The sequence below is a fragment of the Mobula hypostoma genome, chromosome 5 (genome assembly GCF_963921235.1).
Source record: "Mobula hypostoma chromosome 5, sMobHyp1.1, whole genome shotgun sequence".
In the NCBI taxonomy this organism is placed as follows: Eukaryota; Metazoa; Chordata; class Chondrichthyes; order Myliobatiformes; family Myliobatidae; genus Mobula; species Mobula hypostoma.
The window spans coordinates 28,089,477-28,110,405 of NC_086101.1; the positions used below are offsets into that span (position 1 = coordinate 28,089,477).

At 45.4% G+C, this 20,929-nt stretch overlaps 1 protein-coding gene across 1 annotated transcript in view; it reads right to left on the reverse strand.

Annotated features, from left to right (window-relative positions):
- Window positions 1-20,929, reverse strand: part of LOC134346713 (complement C4-like) — a 148,187-nt gene that overhangs the window by 58,355 nt on the left and 68,903 nt on the right. Inside the window, exons 21-25 of the mRNA XM_063048271.1 lie at window positions 20,360-20,569; window positions 18,856-18,907; window positions 8,675-8,758; window positions 4,748-4,951; window positions 1,776-1,851 (exon numbers count right to left, since the gene is read on the reverse strand). Of these exons, the coding sequence (XP_062904341.1) occupies window positions 1,776-1,851; window positions 4,748-4,951; window positions 8,675-8,758; window positions 18,856-18,907; window positions 20,360-20,569 (626 nt within the window). The remainder of the gene's footprint in view (window positions 1-1,775; window positions 1,852-4,747; window positions 4,952-8,674; window positions 8,759-18,855; window positions 18,908-20,359; window positions 20,570-20,929) is intronic.

Consider the following 20,929-nt stretch of genomic DNA (forward strand, 5'->3'; position numbering starts at 1 on the left):
GTGGACTGTTTACTCTTTTCCATAGATGCTGCTTGACCTGCTGAATTCCTCCAGCATTTTGCATGTTTTGCCTTGAATTTCCAGCATCTGCCAATTTTCTGGTGTTTATGTTTCCAGTACCTTCTGACTTATTTCAGATTTCCAGCATCTGCAGTTTTTATGATTTTCATTAACCAGGGAATGAAGAGAGGGTTGTCCCCGTAATGAACAGATTCCATTTTTACAGACATTCTTAAGTCGAGTTTGTCCATAATACTCAATAATCACTTGATATGATAAGTGCACCTCCACAGTATTGTAATAAATGGTATCAAAAGCACATTGGAATGTTAAAAACAATGATTAAAATTGGCTAAATTGTCAGTATCTTTGAGACATCCTGATATTTTGTGTTCAATGTATTTTTTAAATCACAGTGTTTACCAACGAGCTTCCTATTGGCAAGGAATTTCATTGTACCTGGTGTATGTGACAATAATCTCTTCTCATCCAAGCAGAGAGAGAGAGAAAATTACTTTAGCCATTTATATCTTCCTGCTGTCACAGGCCACTGAGCAGTGACTTGAGTGAAACAATATCATGTCTGGCAGAAGAAAAGGAGGAAAAGGACTGGGCAGAGTCAAGCACGTCAAGTGCTCTGATATGTAATTATGCCAGATTGTTGGATTTGATAATATTAACAAAGCTCAATCATGGGTAGCTCTGTCTATATTTTGAGTATTTATGAGCTAGGGAGAGCCTGTACTTGGAATTATTTTTGATATTCACTTTCCCGATATGTGTTGCTCTCAAGGATTTCAGTACACATTGTGCCCATTACCCTAGGCTCCGGAGCTGGCTGGTCCTCATTATCTCAACTTCGTCTTTCTGCTCGGATGTATCTTCATGCTGTTCTGTATGTGTTTAGTCAGCCACTGTAAAACTCACTCTTCCCAGTCTCAGAGTATCTTAGACAGGGAAGGGAGGGGGGTTTACCGAACCAAGGTAGATCAGCTAGGTGAGTGGTATTGCACCAGCAACCTTGCACTCAACATCAGTAAGACTAAGGAGTTCATCGTGGACTTTAGGAAGGGCATCTGGAGGAACACACACCAATCCTCGTTGAAAGGGTGCAGTTTCAAGTAGCTACGTGTCAACATCCCTGAAGATCTATACTGAGGTGCAATTGTGAAGGCTTGCCAGCGGTTATATCTCATTTGGGGTTTGAGGAGATTTGGTATGTCACCTGAGACTCCAGCAAATTTCTACAAATGTGCCACGGAGAGCATTCTAACTAGTTGCATCACCGTCTGACATGGAAGGGCCACTGCACAGGACTGGGAAAATCGGCAGAGGGTTGTAAGCTCAGCCAGCTTCATCACAGGCACTCGCGCGCCCAGCATGGAGAACACCTTCAAAAGGCGATGCCTCAGAAAAGGTGACATCCATCATCAGGACCTGCACCACCCGGGGCATGCACTCTTCTCATTACTACCATTAAAGAGGAGGGACAGCATACTGAAGACATACTTAGGAACAGCTTCTCCCCCTCTGCCATCAGATTTCTGAATGGACAATGAATCCATCTGCACTATCTCACTATTTTAGCACCACTTATTTAATTATATATGTAGATGTCTTGTTATAATTTATAGTATATTCTATGTATTGCACTGTGCTGCTGTCACAAAACAACAAACTTCATGTCATATGTCAGTGAGAATAAACCTGATTGCTAAGATACATCACTGCCCCGCTCATTGTCAAAAGAAATGTATAAAATGCTCAACACCTACCATGTGCTGCTTGGAGAGTTCTTCCAAGTCCCATAGGATCCGTCATCCTTCATATATCCCAAAATTCTGCTGTACCCTAGAGAAAGTTGTTTGAGTTTTTAATCGATCCATAAACATTGGGGCCAGATTTATATGCCTCTCCACATTTTCCCTGTCAGCTCCAGCTGTTCTACTTTCATCTCACTTCCCAAGTTACCTCTTTACGTAGGTTAATGTAGAGAGGACAGCCGCTTTGATCGAAGTCTCACAGGCTTCATCGTGGCAGGGGACATAGCTCACAGAACGGCACAGGAGGCCAAGAACACAAGCACAGCAGAAGGCCACTCAGCCCCGCCATTCAATATGAACAGAGCTGATTTGCACTCGGCCTCATCTCCTCCTCCGCATTAGCTCCCAGTCTCCCTCAGTTCAAAGATATCTCTTTCAGAAAACTGTCTACCTCCTCGTGAAATGCCCCCAGTGCTCCAGGGTAGAGAATGCCAAAAGTTCATCTCCCTCGGTGAAGTGAAATTCAGGCACACTCTCAGTTTTAAACCTCAGCACCCTCATCTTGTAAATTTGACTGCTTGCTCAAGACTCGCAAAAGTATTTCGACATCTAGAGAAACCAGAGTCTGCAGATGCTGGAATCTGGAGCAACAACCTGCTGAAGGAATTCAATGGAGCAAGTAGCATCTGTTGGGCAGGGTTGGAGAGGAATTGCCGATGTTACAGGCCAGCACTGAGAGTGGCACTCCCACACCTAGTACGTTCCTTCTTCATGGCACATATAATTCAAAGTTGGGATGTTATGTTGAAATGGTATAAGACGTTGGTGAGGCCTAATTTGGAGTATTGAGTGCAGTTGTGGTCACCTGCATATAGGAAAAGATGTCACTAAGATTGAAAAAGCATAGAGAAAATTTACAAGGATGTTGCCAGTACTTCGTGACCTGAATTATAGGGAAACGTAGAATAGATTATTACTTTATTCCCTGGAATGTAGAAGATTGAGAGGAGACTTGATAGCAGTACAGTATGTAAAATTATGGGTGGTATATGTAGGATAAATGTAAGAGACTTTTACCACTGGGGTTGAGTGAGACTATAACTAGAGGTAATTGGCCTAGGGTGAAAGGTGAAGTGTTTAAGGGAAAAATGAGAATGAACTTTTTGTTGATTTGGGCAACTTCCTTGAGTTCATCTGCAAAACAGTTTAATTTCTTCTCTTCTCACGTACTCTTCAAGGTGGTTGGGGTCCTCTCACAGTCCATGATCTGCAGCTGTGCTCAAACTATGTTCTTCACGTACGGTGGGTTCTCAGTCTGTGGAAATTGCTGGACAACAAGCGTTTCGGGATCTCCAGGAGCAGCTTTGAAGACCCGTGCATTTGGGGTGTGGCCATGTGGACAATCCGATTCCTCACCGACGTTGCCAAATGAAGCATAGCGGGAGATCGAAACATCGAGACAGTGGGCGATGAGGGGTGGGCTGATGCTTTTTGCTGGAACAAGTGGGAAGGGGGAGGGTTGATGCTTTGCTGCTGTTTGAGCATGGGGGTGGCTTTTGGGGTTCTATTGTTTTTCAGTCAATCATTCTTTAGGTTTTTTTCCTGTTTTGTGGATGCCTGCAAAGATCAAGAATTTCAGGCTGTATACTGTACACATTCTGTGACACTAAATTGAACCGTTGAACTTCGTCACTCAGAGGGTGGTGAGACCGTGGCATGAGCTGCCCGCAGAGGCGGTGGGTGCGGGTTCAATTTCAACATTTAAGAAAAATGGGAGGGGTAAGGAGGGCTATGGTCTGGGGGCAGGTCAATGCAGTTTGGGAAGTCAAATCAGGACAGGACTTTCACAGTGAACAGCAGGGCCCTGGGGATTACTGTAGAACAGGGGAACCTTGGGGTTCAGGTACATGGTTCCCGAAAGTGAGTATTGAAGGAGGTTTTTGGCATGCTAGCTTTCATTGGTCAAGAAAATGGGAGACCATGGTGCAGTTGCACACGGTGCTGGTGAGGTCCCACATGAAGTATTGGGTTCAGTTTAGTCCTCTATGCTGGAGGAAAGAGATTATTGAGCTGAAAAGATTGAACAGAAGATTCACAAGAATATTGTCAGGACTTGAGGGAGAGTTTGGACAGGCTGGGACTTTTTTCCTGAGAGCGTTGGAGACTCAGAGGTGATGATATAGAGGTTAGTGCACTGAGGCTTCTTCTCCGGTGTTGGGGAATCAGGAACTAGAATGTCGAGCAAAGGTTTACGGTGAGAGGGGAGAAATTTAACCGGAACCCAACAGACAACTCTTTTATATCGAGGATCATCAGTATATGAAATGAGCTGCCGGGGAAGTGGGTACGATAACAAGTATTAAATGATAGTTGGACAGGTATGTGGATGGGAAAGGTTTATAAGGTCATGGGCCAAATATGGACACATGGAAGTAAGCTGGATGTGGCTTCTTGGTTGACGTGGACCAGCTGAGCCTTTTTCCATATGTGCCAGGAGGCGAGTTCCATGCCTCTTGACAGAACAGGCCTCCCATCCCAGGGATTAGCCCAGTGAAGAAACAGGAAAAGTGTTGGAGGATAGCGGCATCTGTGCAGGCAGAGGGATGAGCAACTTGCAGGGTCAGGTCCCTGCACCAGGACCAGAAATGATAGCCAGCGTTCAGTGTCTACATGCGCTGCTCGGCCTACTGAGTTCCTTCAGTAGTTTGATTTTTGCTCTTGGTTCCAGCATTTGCAACCTCTTGCATCTCCGCTAAACCTGAGAATCTCTTCTGGACTGCTTCCAGTGCCAGTTTACCCTTTCTTACATGAGGGGATCAAAGGTGTGCAGTTTCTCCAGTTGTGTCCATGCCTTTACAACTATACCAGTACTTCTCTACTTGTAAACTCCAAGGCCCCTTCTGAATCAACGTGCCAGCCATGAGGGGCTGAACGAAAATGAGGAGATGGGCAAGGCCACGTTACTCAAGATGAAGGGCTCTCACCTGTTTCCATGTGACGCAGGGCCTCATCCTTGCGCTGAGCACTGAGGGACAGCCACTGGTCACTCTGATCCAGGTATTCCACGGCGAAGACGGTGGGAGCCATGTGCATGGCTGTTTGCTCCGCACAGCCCGTCGGCACCTTGATGAGCTTGTCGATTCCATCTGGGTCCAGAGAATTCTCCACTGCAGGACCCAGAACCGTGGCTAAATCAGCAGCAACGGGAAGCTGTTATTTTCTGAACCGTTCCAACAGTTCTCACAAAATACTTCAAATGATTATTAAAGTGCTGCAACATTTCCACAAAAACTATTTCCCTCTCCACAGGCACTGCCTGACCGGCTGAGAATTCCAAGCATTGTTCCAGTTTCATTCTCGAGTGACCTGCCGCTCCGTGATGCACTCTGTGACACACTCAGGAGAACGCCTAGTGGCACACTCACCAACACGCTCAGGGGGCACCGGCAGTGACACACTCAGTGGTAGTGTTAGTGCTACTCTCCGGGGGGAGATACCGTGATCATTCAGTGAATCTCACAGTGGAAATCTGCGACACATTCAACAATACATGTTGTGGCACAATCAGGGCAGCACCCAGTGACACACTTTGTGTCACAATCTATGACACAGCTACACACTTAGTGACACACACAGCTGAACTGAGTGACACCAAGTGCTGAATTTAGGGAAACACAGTGGAGCACAATGCCACATGGTGCCCCAATAGTCATATACTCAGCACCGTGCTCAGTGACACACCCAGACAAACTCAGTGACGCACTCAACACCTACCAGTTTAAGACTGAAATTGGGCGACAGCTCACTGGTAGTTTAGAAGGCAAGAAATACAACTAAAAGCGTTATTAATAACACTTTTCTGAGGTAAACTGTGGTAAACCACCACGCAAACAATGAAGAGGCAAGCAAGGACGAAGCTCACTCGAGGGATGAGCCGTGCTGGTGCATTGCCTGAGTCAGGGATGCAGCTGGAGTGAGGGATTCGGAGAGAAGTCAAGACAGAGGAATTTCTACATCCGTCCATATTAACCGGGTGGACATCGAAGATTGGATTGCTCCAGCTGCTGATTTGGAGAGGTCAAGAACAGCTTTGGGCAGCATGGCGAGGTCTAGGCCCAGAGGGTTTCACTGCAGCAGGTCCAAGGTCCTAGTCTACAGCATAAACTGGTGTTTGGACAACTTCAGCTCAGATAGATCAGAAAGGCAGGATATAGGGACAGAGGTGAGGGTCACTCAAACACTCTTTCTCAATGTTCACTCGTCTCTCCACAGTGCTGATGCTGTGAGACAGTTTGGCTGCTACACAACTCGTGTCTGCAAGCTTCATGCCGATTTGCCTTGCTATATGATGAACTGAGACTGAGGCTTTGGGCCTACCCCAGCTGCTCTGGGATTCGGGGTCTATGGGCTCAGTTTGGTTCAGAATGCTATTGCTTGCTTCTGTAGTTTGCTTGATTCATGTTTTTTTTCCTCTTTCTCTGCGCATTGGGTATTTATTTTTTTAAATAAATATTGGGTATCTCTTTTTTTAAACTGGGCTCTTTCAGGTTTCTTGCTCTGTGGCTGCTCGTAAGCAGACAAATCTCATGGTTTTATAACCTTGAGATTCGATAATAAATGTACTTTAAATTTTGCATTTTGAAGGATACATAATTCCACAGTTAGTGTCACACTCTGTGACACACTCCATGACACACACTGTGACAATCCTAAGTACAGACAGTGTCACATTTACACTGCCTACACACTCTGTGACATGATCAGTGATATGGTCCTCTCTGAGTTGGGAGGTTGTGTCTCTGGGATCCGGGCTGACAGGAGGGAAGGAGCGTCGCCCTGTCAGTTTCAATTTGGGAATTGAACTCAAACAAACAGGAAAAAAAGACTAAATCTGGGTAGGCCATTCAGCCCCTCATAACCTGCTCCACCAATCCAGCACCGGGGCTGATCTTTCACCTTAGTGCCTCCCATTCCTCAATATCCAAACATCTACTAGAACATACTCAGCAACAGAACCACCAGGTGCTCATTGCTGGAGAGCTTCAAACATTCATTCTCATAAATGAAAAACCAGAGACAAACTGCAAATTTGAAATCAAAGCAGAAAATGCTTGAAACGCTCAGTGGGGCAGGCAGCATCTGCGGAGAGAGGAACAATTAATATTTCTGATCCTTCATCAACGAACTGTTGGGTAATATATATAATGAATATTCCTTCATTAACAAAAAGGCTTAGCAGAGGATGCACTTCTTGTGACCCTTGGTAAAATTCCATCTTCCCCAGATCATACTGGTGCAATTCTACACCGACATCAAAACAAACATCCTCGCATCAGCTGGTTTGATGCAGAATTCTCTCACAATATACAAAAACTGTCAGAACTGCAGAAAGTCATTGGCTGCAGTCTATCATCATTGCATCGTCCAGGACAAAGAGGGACACAGGAAAAAAATCATTGCGAACAGAAAATAGCCTTTTGCAAAATTTCCCTTCCAGAAAGCACTATAGGCTATTAAAGCAAAAACTTCATGCCGTGTTAAAAGTTTCCTCCCTCAGGCAGTTAATCTGATTAATAATTCTAGTTAGTCGCCACATATCCCCTATTACCTCAGTCACTGCACTGTACTGTAAGCACTTTAAAACACTTCTTAAACTGTGTTTACATTATAAATTCCTGCTGGGTTCCTCTGACATTGTGTTTGTGACAAGCAACTCTAAAGTACGCTCATCACGTGTTAGTGTTACCTCCCCGTCTGCTTGAAATAGACTCCTTGGCCATTCTCCCCTGACCTCTCTCATTAACAAGGCATTTTCAGCCATAAAACTGTCACTGATTTCTTTAATTCGTTTTTCGCACCCTTCTCTGTAAACTCTAGAGACTATTATGCATGAAAATCCCTGGGGATCAGTAGTTTCTGAGATACTCAAACCACCCTGTCTGGCACCAACAATCATTCCATGGTCAAAGTCACTTAGATCACATTTCTTCCTCATTCTGGTGTTTGGTCTGAAGAACAACTGAACCTCTTTGACCATGTCTGCATGCTTTGAATTGAATTGAATTGACCTTATTACTTACATCCTTCACATACATGAGTAGAAATATTTACGTTACGTCTCTGTCTAAATGTGCAATGTGCAATTTACAGTAACTTATAATAAATAGTATGCACAACAGGACAGTCAATATAGCATAGAAATACAATTATATCAGAATGAATTAATCAGTCTGACAGTCTGGTGGAAGAAGCTGTCCTGGAGCCTGTTGGTCCTGGCTTTTATGCTGCGGTACCATTTCCCAGATGGTAGTTGCTGCTACATGATTGGCTGATTAGATATTTGCTTTAACGAGGTGTCCAAATGTACCTAATAAAGTGGCCACAGAGTGTATATCTTTTATATTTTTACATAAATCTGATATGTTATCTCTTAATCTCTCAGCTCCAGGGAGATTAGACGCAGCCTCTCCAGTGACTCCTGTTATGTGAAACACACCACCCCAGGCATCATCCTGGTGAGCCTCCCTCGGCGCTCTCTTCAGAGCTATCGCGTCCTTCCCATAATGCAGTTCCCAGAACTGCGCACCGTGCTCCGTCTGAAATCTGGCCAATGGTCTATAAAAACCTCTTTCCCCACTCTGTATTCAATGCACCAACAAAAGCCAGTATCTCATGCCCTCTTACGCAGCTTTATCTACCTGTGCTGCAGCCTTTCACAATCCTTCCTATAGTGTGGTCACCAGATTGATTCACTTCAGGTGAAATTATTTTGATTCAGCTGTCTACTTCAAAGAAAGAATTGGACATCAAATGTGCAGTCAAGCCCTTAAAGATTTGCTGGCAATTTTGAGCACCTTCCCCCAATCACCTGTGAACAGGCAGCTGCGAAAGAACGACTGCGACAAACTTACCGGAGGGAAGCATGTACAAGAAATTGTCAGCATCAGGGACAACATTCGTTGGCTTCTCTGCCAAGATTTCAATGCTTCTTCTTTCTGGGAACCAAACAAAGTCTGGTGAGTTGTTGCCAGCAATGCTCCCCTCACTGAAGCAGTGTTTGAGGTGCACGCAGGAGAGACGGCAGACGCTGGGAATGCTGAGCAGCATACACAAAATGCTGGAGTAACTGAACAGGTCCGGCAGCACGCTTGGAGGGCAATAACCCCTCCACAGATGCTGCCTGGCTTGTAGAGTTTTCCTAGCATTGCGTTTGTGGTCTGTACTCTGACATGCAGCTCAAAAGTATGCTCATGATAATGGTGAAAAGGCTAAAATAAAAGCACACTGTCCACTGCATGTTTCACAATGCCAAAGACAAAATCAAACTACATATATGTCACCACATACTCCCTTGAGATTCATTTTCCTGCAGGCATTTACAGGAAAGTAAAGAAATACAATGAAATTTAAGAAAAACCATAAATAAGGACTGGCATACCACCAATGAGCAAAAGGAGACAAATAGTGCAAATAAATACAAATATTGCAAACAGGAGTTGTAGACTACTTGAAAGTCTGTCTGTAGGTTGTGCAGTCAGTTCAGGGTCATGGTGGGTGGTGTTGTCTCGTACTCACGCCAGCATGAAAAACAGGCCTTCTATGCTTGCCTAGACTTGACACTATCAAGCATCCCCAGGAAGGAAAAGGGGACTTCACTGCCAGGGAAGGTCGGGACTTCAACCTTTGTAAGAATACCAAAGGAAAGGAAAGTTTTGGCAACCTCAACTCAAATAGAGCACTACTCACTACGTGTGCTGAACATAATCTTATTAAGAACACTCTCATCAGCAGCAAGACTCACTCCAGAGCCAAGCAATGATCCAGCACAGGGTGACAGAGATAAGAATTCTTGGTGGACTGAAAATCAAATCAAATCAAATCAAAAAACTTTATTGCCATTCTAACCGTACATCAGCTCTGCAGGGCAGAATGAGGCAGCGTTTCTCAGGAGCAGTGCAATCATAACATAACAAACGCAACACTAAATAATAAACATAACACTAAATAGTAAAACACAACAGCCACATGTCAGTTAAAATCAAGTTATAAGTGTCCAGTGCGAGTTAAAAGTGTCCAAAGCAGAGTCAGGTGGAGCAGCTATTTAGCAGTCTGACAGCCTGTGGGAGGAAGCTGTTTAGTAACCTTGTGGTTTTAGTTTTGATGCTCCTGTAACGTTTGCCGATGGCAGAAGAACAAACAGTTCATGGAGAGGGCGTGACGGGTCTTTAATGAAAAGCCCTGGAAATCCAGAGACTGGAAGACTTTGGTGAAATGAGTGTTTACAAAGCAGTTTATGATCCAAGTGTTTTTGGATTAAACCCCCTGTGAGCTCAAAGGATGGGAAGAACTTGGAATAGTATCAGAAGGATGTCAACCATCAATGGAGAGAGCACTTTCAAGAACACCTTAAACACAACAGCTCCGCTGAACCGAAGGTTACCAACGGGGTGGGGGGAGCCTCCCAGTATGAAAGAGGTCCATAATGTCATCAGGAGCCTGAAAAACAACAGAGCCACTTGCCCTGACAGGATCCCAGCAGAGATCCTCAAGGAAATTGTGCGGTGCCTATCAGCAGCAGCAACTGAGCTCGACAAAGGACTGCTTCTCACAGGTCAGAGGTGGTTATTTAAAAGGAGAGCTTCGCGGGTGATAGTCAGTCAGTTAGTTAGTTAGGCGGCAGCAGCTGAGCTCGATGAACTAAATAAAAGTACAGAAGGGATATGCGGAGCAGCCACTGGCGAGAGTAGAAGCAACAGGCTTTGGCTCGTTCAGGCTTCGGCGAGGTAAGTGCGTAGATGGACTTAGTTTTTGGTTTTTCTTTATTTTTTTTTTGTGAAGAATAGAGAGCATGTCGGTAGAGTTAGTATTTTGCACTGGGTGTCCAGTCTCCCAGATGGCCACATCTGCACCAGGTGCACCGAGATACAGCTCCTGAGAGACCGTGTTAGGGACCTGGAGCTGCGGCTCGATGACCTACAGCTTATTAAGGAGAATGAACAGGAGATAGAGAGGGACTACAGGGAGTTAGTCACCCCAAGGCTGCAGGAGTTAGATAAGTGGGTGAGGGTCAGGGAAGCGAAGGGAAGAGCTCAGATAGTAGAGAACACCCTTGTGGCCATCCCCGGCAGTAATCATCTTGTTTTGGATGAAGTTGAGGAGGATGATCTGACAGAGGACGACCACGGCAATCGGGTCTCTGGCACTGAGCCTGGTTCCATGGTGCAGAAGGGAAAGAGGAAGATGTGGAATGCGGTAATCACAGGGGATTCCATAGTGAGGGGAACAGACAGGAGGTTCTGTCAGCCTGACAGAGATACCCACATGGTGTGTTGCCTCCCAGGTGCCAGGGTACAGGATGTCTCGGATCGAGTGCAGAGTATTCTGAAGGGAGAGGGTGAACGAACAGCCAGAAGTCTTGGTACACGTTGGTACCAATGACATAGGTAGAAAAAGGGAGGAGGCCCTGAAGAGAGAATTCAGGGAGTTGGGTAGGAAGCTGAAAAGCAGGACCTCTAGGGTAGTAATCTCAGGATTGCTGCCTGTGCCACGCGCTAGCGAGTGCAAGAATAGCATGATCAGGCGTATTAATGTGTGGCTGAGAGACTGGTGTAGGGGACAGGGTTTCAGATTCCTGGATCATTGGGGCATCTTCTGGGGGAGGTACGACCTGTACAAAAAGGACAGGTTACACCTGAACCCAAAGGGGTGCAATATACTAGCGGGGACATTTAATAGAGCTGTTAGGGAGGGTTTAAACTAATTTGGCAGGGGGATGGGAACCAGAGTGATAGGATTGAGGAAGGGAAAAACAGAAGTAAATCAAAGATTGCGTGCAACAGAGATTATAGAAAGAACAGGCAGGAGATGAGGCTTAATCACAGCCAGTCGGATGAGTTACAGGGCAATAGAGGCATGGTGCACTTAAAACAGAAAGCAACAGATACTGGACTGAAAGTGTTATATTTGAATGCATGCAACATATGGAATAAAATGGACGATCTTGAAATTCAGCTACAGATTGGCAAATGTGATGCTGTGGCCATCTCTGAAACTTGGCTAAAGGATGGCTGCCATTGGGAGCTGAATGTCCAAGGATATACAGTGTATCAGAAAGATAGGTTAGTAGGCAAAGGGGGTAGTGTGGCTCTGTGTATAAGAAATAATATTAAATCATTAGAAAGGGATGACATAGGATTGGCAGGTGTAGAGTCTCTATGGGTTGAGTTAAGAAATGGCAAGGGTAAAAGGACCCTAATGGCAGTTGTATACAACCCTCCAAACAGCAGCCGGGATGGAAATTACAAATTACAGCATGAGATAGAAAAAGTGTGTCAGAAGGGCAATGTCATGATAATCGTTGGGGATTTTAACATGAAAGTGGATCGGGAAAACCAGGTCAGTACTGGATCTCAAGAGAGAATTTGTGGAATGTCTTTTTAGAACAGCCCACTAGGGGATCAAATGTGCTGGATTGGGTGTTGTGAAATGATCTAGAGGTGATAAGAGAGCTAAAGGCTGATTTATACTTCTGTGTCAACTTGACGCCGTAGGTATGGCGTAGCCGCGAACCCTACTCGGATCCTTACGTCGTAGCCTGACGCGCACCTCTCCATAAATGTAACCACGCGTCGCGGCAACGCAGACCGCAACATCTGTGATTGGTCCGTTTGGTAGCATCGCATTTCCTCCTACACTGCAATAGCTCTCCATTGGGCGACTGAAGGGCAGGGAAGGAACTCTGCATTGCTTTCCATAAAGCTTTACAAATCTCTGAAATTATGGAGGACACATTTCGCTTTCAGGAAAAAAGACGCTCGCTTTAAATTTGTTTACCCCGAGAAAGACTACCATGACCATGAAGCCTTGCACAGGCAGGTGTTTGCGCATGCATGACGTGCCCGAATTGCAGAGCGACGCAGACACACCAACGCACAAGTATAAATGCTCACAACACGCGTAGGTCATTTGCGTAGGTTACGGCGTCCATTTGACACACAAGTATAAATCAGCCTTTAGGGTGAAGGAGCCATTAGGGAACAGTGATCACAATATGATCGAGTTCACACTGAAATTTGAGGGGGAAAAAATAAAATCCAATGTGTTGGTATTTCAGTGGAATAAAGGAAATTACGATGTCATGACAGGGGAACTGGCCAAGGTTGACTGAAAAGGGACATTTACAGGAAGGACAGCAGAACAGCAATAGCTGGAGTTTCTGGGGAAAATGAGGGAAGTGCAAGACAGATATATTCCAAATAAGAAGAAATTTTCAAAGGGAAGGAGGACACTACCATGGCTGACAAGTGAAGTCAGAGCCAAAGTAAAAGCAAAAGAGAGAGCATATAAGGAAGCCAAAGCAAGTGGGAAGACAGAGGATTGGGGAGCTGTTAAAAATTTGCAGAAGGAAACTAAGAATGTCATTAGGAAGAAAAAGATGAATTATGAAAGGGAGCTGGTGACTAATATCAAAGAAGATATAAAAAGCTTTTTTAAGCATATAAAGAATAAAAGAGAGTCGAGGGTAGATATAGGACCAATGCATTTCTAAATGACAATGAACGAGTACTAAGTGTTCTCTTAATCTAATCTAATAGAAAATGATGCTGGAGATATTGTAATGAGAGATGCAGAAATGGCAGAGGAACTGAATGCATATTTTGCGTCAATATTCACAGTGGAAGATGTCTGCAGTATACTGGACATTCAAGAGTGTCAGGGAAGTGAAGTTTGTGCAGTGAAAATTACAACTGAGAAGGTGCTCAGGAAGCTTAATGGTCTGAGGGTGGATAGATCTCCTGGACTTGATGGAATGCACCCTTGAGTTCTGAAGGAAGTAGCTGGAGAGATTATGGAGGCATTAACGATACTCTTTCAAGAATCGATTGATTCTGGCATTGTACCGGATGACTGGAAAATTGCAAATGTTACTCCGCTATTTAAGAAGAGTGAGAGGCAGCAGAAAGGAAACTACAGACCTGTTAGCCAGGACATCAGTGGTCGGTAAGTTGTTGGAATCGATTGTTAGGGATGAGATTACAGAGTACCTGGAGGCACATGACAAGACAGGGCAAAGCCAGCATAGTTTCCTGAAAGGAAATTCCTGCCTGACTAACCCACTGCAAAGTTTTGAGGAAATTACGAGCAGGGTAAACAAAGGAGATACAGTAGACATGGTGTACTTGGATTTTCAGAAGACCTTTGACAAGGTGCTGCACATGAGGCTGCTTAGCAAGATAAGAGCCCATGGAATTACAGGGAAGTTACTTGCATGGGAGGAGCATTGGCTGATTGTCAGAAAACAGAGTGGAAATAAAGGGATCCTATTCTGGCTGGCTGCCGGTTACCAGTGGAGTTCCAGTGGGGTCGGTGTTGAGCCGCTGTTCTTTATGATGTATGTCAATAATTTGGACTATGGTATTATTGGATCTGTGGCTAAATTTGGAATGATACAAAGATAGGTGAAGGAGCGGGTAGTGTTGAGGAAACAGACAGCCTGTAGAAAGACTTAAATAGTTTAGGGGAATGGGCAAAGAAGTGGCAAATGAAATACAATGTTGGAAAGTGTATGGTCATGCACTTTGGTCAAAGAAATAAATGGGCAGACTATTATTCAGACTGGGAGAGAATTCAAAATGCAGAGATGCAAGGGACTTGGGAGTCCTTGTGCAAGATACCCTAAGGGTTAACCTCCAGATTGAGTCGGTTGTGAATGCAACGTTGGCATTCATTTCTGGAAGGATAGAATATAAGAGCAAGGATGTGATGTTGAGGCTCTATAAGGCACTCATGAGACAACTCTTGGAGTATTGTGTGCAGTTTTGGGCTCCTTACTTTAGAAAGGATATACTGACATTCGAGAGGGTTCAGAGAAGATTCACAAGAATGATTCAAGGAATAAAAGGGTTACCAAATGAGGAACGTCTGGCAGCTCTTGGGCTGTATTCCCTGGAGTTCAGGAGAATGAGGGGAGATCTCATAGAAACATTCTGAATGTTAAAAGGCCTGAACAGATTAGATATGGCAAAGTTATTTCCCATGGTAGGGGATTCTAGGACAAGAGGGCAAGACTTCAGGATTGAAGGACATCCATTTAGAACTGAGATGCGGAGAAATTATTTTAGTCAGAGGGTGGTAAATCTGTGGAACTTGTTGCCACAAGTGGCTGTGGTGGCCAAGTCATTGGGTGTATTTAAGGCAGAAATAGATAGGTTCTTGATTAGCCAGGGCATCAAAGGGTATGGGGTGAAGGCAGGGGAGTGGGGATGACTGGAAGAATTGGATCAGCCATGATTGAATGGAAGAGCAGACTCGATGGGCAGAATGGCCTACTTCTGCTCCTATATCTTATGGTCTGATGGTCTAAACTGGACCAGCACTCCTGTACCACATATATGCTTTGCTGCTGAAGGTCTGGGAAAAGGAACAACTGCCCTCAGAGCTCAGGGATGCTCTAATGGTGACCATAGTCAAGAGGGGAGACAAGGCAGATTGTTGCAATTACAGAGGTCCTCACTCCTAGGCAACAGGCAAAGTGCTTGCATGTACCCTTGCCAATGGACTCCTTCTGTGATCTGAAGAAGTACTCCTTGAATCACTGTGGTTTTCACCCATCTAGAGGCACCACAGACACAATCTTCACAGCACGCCAATTACAGGAAAAATGCTGGGAACTAAGGCAACCCTTGCACTTGGCTTTCACAGATTTTACAAAGGCATTTGATACAGTGGACTGCCAAGTTCTCTGACATATACTTTCAAGACATGGATATCCTGAGAAGTACTTAGAAATTCCAAGGCTACTACTTGATAGCATGTCTGCCACAGTACTCAGCAATAGTGGTGCTGAATCAGAACCATTCAATGTGAAGACAAGAGTCACACAGGGCTGTATTATTATACCCACCAATTTGCCATCTTTATTGCTGCTGTCCTTCACCTCATTGGTCAAGACCAATCGTCTACTGCAAGGTGTCCCCACCTGGGTTCCACAAACCTCTTGCTTAAGGGTATTGGTCGATGGCATAAAAAAAAGTTGGGAACCCCTGGTCTGTAACATGGAGAACAAGGTTTTCAACCTCAACTGGTTCAAGGCCAAGATGAGTCAGCACCACCACTGTGATCAGTATGCAGACAAAACAGTCTGAAGAAGGTCTCCAATGTATCCTGAATGTCTTTGCCAATGCTTACAGAGCCCTGGGTATTGTTTTGAATATAAAGACGACGCAGGTCCTGTATCATCCACCGCCCAACCAGCCACTTATCCAGCCCTCCATAAAAGTTGATGATATTACCCTCGAAAATGTAGACCACTTTCCCTCCCTTGGCCACATTCTCTCCTCAAAAGCAGACATCGACTCAGAGATCAACAAGTGCCTGAGAAGAGCCTATGCAAGATAAAGAGAAAGAGTCTCAGAAGACCACAACCCACCGGTCCAAGCAAAGGCTTTGGACAATAGAGTAGTTGTCCTTCCTACGTTACTGTATGGAGCTGAATCATGGCCCACCCAGAGTAGGCACTCGAAAGCCCTGAACAATACCACCTAAGATCCTTATGAAAGATTTTGAGGATCAGCTGGAAGGACAGACACACCAACACCAGCATGTCGGAGGAGGCCGACATGAACAGCATCTCGAACCTCGATAGAGCAACACCAACTCCAATGAATAGGTCACGTCACTCAGATGCCTAATTCTTGTCTCCGCAAACAGATCTTTTACTCCCCCTTGAAGGGAGGTCAGCAAACCCCTGGTGGGCAAAGGAAACACTCCAAAAGAAAACGTAAAAGCCAGCCTCAGGAAATTCAACACTGCATTGAGGGAAGACACTGCTCTCAAATGATACACCTGGAAGAAACCTGTTGAAGAGGGAACTGCACTACATGGGAGCAAACTTTGCTGTGAGAGGATGAGCAACTAAAAGGGCAAACCACTAACCATAGCCACCACTCACGTCCACACTGCGCCTGACTAGCTGGATCCTGGATTGGGCTCTGCAGCCAGCTGAGGACCCACCAACAGACCACCTCTCAGGAGAGAATCTTACTTCGCTCGAGTGACCGCTACTACATCCACAGCAGTTCTGGACTCCAGTGGATGCAGGGTAATAACTGGTTGTTATCAGGATGACAGCGGAATTCCCCTACACTCATCAGATGCTGCAACTCAGCCTCTGCAGTCTCTCATGTCTGAAAGACAAGCTGTGCTGAAGGGGCTGTTTCCTGTGCTGTCTAGCTCTCTGACTCCTTCGAAGCACTGAACTGAACCCCTAGGTGGCAGTACAAAACAGGCGGTTCCTGAAGGTTGTTATAGCCGGGGTGCTAATGGGGACAAGCTCCCACTACCTATTAAATGCTCCCAATGGCATGCACCACAAATAGCCTCTGACAACAAGGTTCAGCTCCTGGCCTTCACATGCGGCTCAGCGACTAAGCCTAACAGAACCGTTTCTACTGACAGGAGAAGGGGCAAAGGTGGGTCATTGGCGCCTTCAAACCAGTTGCTTCGGGTAGGTGGAGCTCATCAGCCGTGGTTGGCAACTCATCTAAGAGAAGGAAAACTGATCTCATGTCTCCGCTGCCTTGTGGCTGTACCCACTCATGGGGAAGGCTTCGGGAGTGAACCCCGAGGGAAAAATCTGGAGCTGGAGTCCCTAAGGTAGTCCTACATTGAGTTCAATGCTGACTGGCAACTCCTGTAACGCTGCTGCTGCCAAACTGTATCGGTCTTTGCCGTTCCTTTGGGTTCATCAGGTGCATGGAGAGGGGAGCCTGCTACTTAAGACAACAGCTTGCTCTCCGTATATCGTACTGCCCAGGCTTACGTATCTAGACAGCTAGGATGCAGTATCCATGGTCGACCCTGACTGGTGGAGGCCCTCACTCACTCACAACACAGGCTCTTCGGCCCGCTCAGTCTGTGCTAACTATAGACCATGCATTCACACCAATCATGTTTTGCAGGCGCCCCACATTCCTATCAGCCCGCCACAGATTGCACCCCGCCCACCCACACACTCATTGTAACTGACAGCAGCCAATCAGCCCACCAACCCACATGCCTTTGGGAGGTGGGAGGAAACCAGAGCTCCCGGAGGAAACCCGCGCAATAGCAGTGAGAATGCAGAAACTCCATATGCAACGGTGCCAGAGGTTGGGATCAAACTCAGGTCTCTGGAGCGGTAAGGCAGCGGCTCCACAAACAAATCACTACGATCTATTCTACAACCATTTGGAGCCCATTTATGTTCTTTTTTCATTCAAAGGTCATGGGCTTCACAAACTGAGCCAGGATTTAATTACCCCACCCTAGTTGCCCTTGAGATAGTGGCAAGTACAGGGCATTCAGGCCCAAGGGGACCACACCACTCAACTACAGGCATGTGACCAATTAACCCTGTCTTTGGAATGTGGGAGAAAATTGGAGCACATGGGGCAAACCCATGTAGTCACAGGAAGAATGTACAAATTCCTTACAGCTCTGACCCTGCATTGCAGGTGCTACAATAGCATTACACGGGCCACCATGCTACCATTTTGCCCAGTGACGGTGAAGAAACGATAAAATACTTCCAAGTCAGAATGGGGCATGGTAGGAGGACAACTTTCAGGTGATGGTGTTCACAATTCCTCTGCTGTCCTCGTCCTCTGAGGTGGATGTGGTGGGTTTGGAAGGTCCTGTCTAAGGATTCTTGGTGAGGTGCTGCAGTGCATCCCAGAGACGTTTGCAAATTGATGTTCGTGTGCATCAATGTTGGAGAGAATCCCATCACACTCCAGACTTCAGCCTTGTAGATGGTGGACAGTCTTCGGGGAGTTCGGAGGCAAATTACTCATTACAGGATTCCAAGTATCTTGTTGGGAGAATTTTTTTATGTGGTGATAAATTTGAACCACGACAGTCCATTTCTTTGTGGCTTTTGGCTGATTTTATTAAAAGGCCCTCTCAGCCAATTCAGAGGTAAAGAGTTGACTACATTTCTGTGGGTCTGAAATCAGACCAGGTAAGAATGGCAGATTTTACCCCCTATACATCAACAATAATTGAACACAGTGTTAACACAATTATTCTTTATTAATTATTAAGTCTGACTTACCTCTGGGATTGAGAACAATGTTCGACTCCTTTACTTCCACTATTCCCTCATACTGGCAAATGAAATAAGAACAGGTTATTGAAGGGAATAGGAGCAGTAGGGTGCCATTCCATCTCTCAAGTCTGTTGTATTCTCAACAAGATTACTGTTCACTTATCTGCTTTAGTTTGAGGCCAACTTTACAACCTCAAGCAAAGAAATCAAACAACCAGCATTATCCAGGACCATGTACCACCTTGGTTGTTCTCTCTTCTCCCCTCTCTCTTGCCAGGCAGAAGATACAAAATTCTGTGAACATGCTGTTATCAAATGCCTGAATGAGGCTGTTATATGAAAGTTATGCTGTCCCATTCTACCTCATTGTGACACTTGGACTTTATCTACCTACACTGCACTTTCTCTGTAACTGCAACTCTGCATTCTACACTCTACTTTACATTTTCACTTCCTTGATTAACTTATATAGGGAACGATCCATCTGGATGGAAACACAAACAAAAGCCTTCCACTCTATCTCAATACATGTGGCAATAATACACCAATTTGGATTCCACCATCTTCATATTTAAAACGTGTCTCTGAACTTATGCCAGCACTTGTCATGCAGGGAGCCTGTAGATGAATGTTCTAGGTTAGGCCAACACCTTCAATATCTCATGATCTTATTGCAGGAACTGAAATCCCAGTGAGAAGGAAATTAATGCAGGAACCACCACAACGTTTGATGTGTTTCCCAACTTTTATATATTTGTCTGGGTCCTTTTACTGAGGTTTTGTCCCTCTGGTTCAAATAGACCTCATTCCTCATCCAGCTACCACAATCTTGCAGGTCACACAAGCTCCATCACAAGGCCCCCTCACCCACTCCAGGAATACTAAACTAATGTGTGTAATTTCTCTTCACAATCAAATGCTTACTTCCTCTGTGGCACACTTCCCTTCCTCCAACAAGATAAATATCTGATTATTTGCTATCCAGCTATTAGGAAAACAGAATAGCTCAGCATCCCTTCCCTCTCATTGGGGCCTCGGTTTCAGCGTTCACTTCCCTTTCAATGGGGCCTCAAATCTCACAGCCCTTCCCTCTCACTGGAGCCTCTGTTCCCACATCCCTTCACTCACATTGGGGTCTCAGTTCTCACATCCCTCCCCAGTCACTAGTCATCAGTTGCTGGCAAACATTAACCCTTTGTCCACAGGATCTAAGACCAGTTGGCCCAAATTGTTAGCGATAAGTACTTTGATGAAGGGCATTCGACCTCAAACTAACTCACTTCCTGTCTCCCCTGATGCTGCCTAATACTTTGTTTCCTTCCTTCACCTGAAATATGAACTCTGCTTCTTTCTCCACAAACCTGACTGACCTGCTGAGTGCTTCCACCCATGATTTGAAACATCAGTTCAGTTTCTCTCTGCACAAGGCCTGCCTGACTTGCTGAGTTCTTCCATTTTGCCTGTGTTAACTAGGATGTAATGCGGTGTGTACATCAAATGTGCTGCTCACCAGAACCTGAAGGTACTTCAAGATTGCATCACTGTGGGCATAGGACTGACCGACGGCAATCACATTGATTGGGATATTCCCAACCACCAGAGCGACCATGGGGAAATCAATGGATCGAGCCGAATTGGCGGGGACAGAGAGCCTCCGTCCTTCCTCCTGTGATGTAAAGGAAGTGCACAAACCTTCTGCTTCTTTCATGTATACCAAGACCTAAAAAAAAGAACAAGTACTCTGTCTGAGAAACTAACTCATTAGATGCTCAGCCCCAGGAGGAAGGAAAAAGATTGAAGATTGTCTCAAACAACAGGAATTCTGCAGATGCTGGAAATTCAAGCAACACACATCAAAGTTGCTGGTGAACGCAGCAGGCCAGGCAGCATCTGTAGGAAGAGGTACAGTCGACGTTTCAGGCCGAGACCCTTCGTCAGGACTAACTGAAGGAAGAGTGAGTAACGGATTTGAAAGCTGGAGGGGGAGGGGGAGATCCAAAATGATAGGAGAAGACAGGAGGGGGAGGGATGGAGCCGAGAGCTGGACAGGTGATAGGCAAAAGGGGATACAAGAGGATCA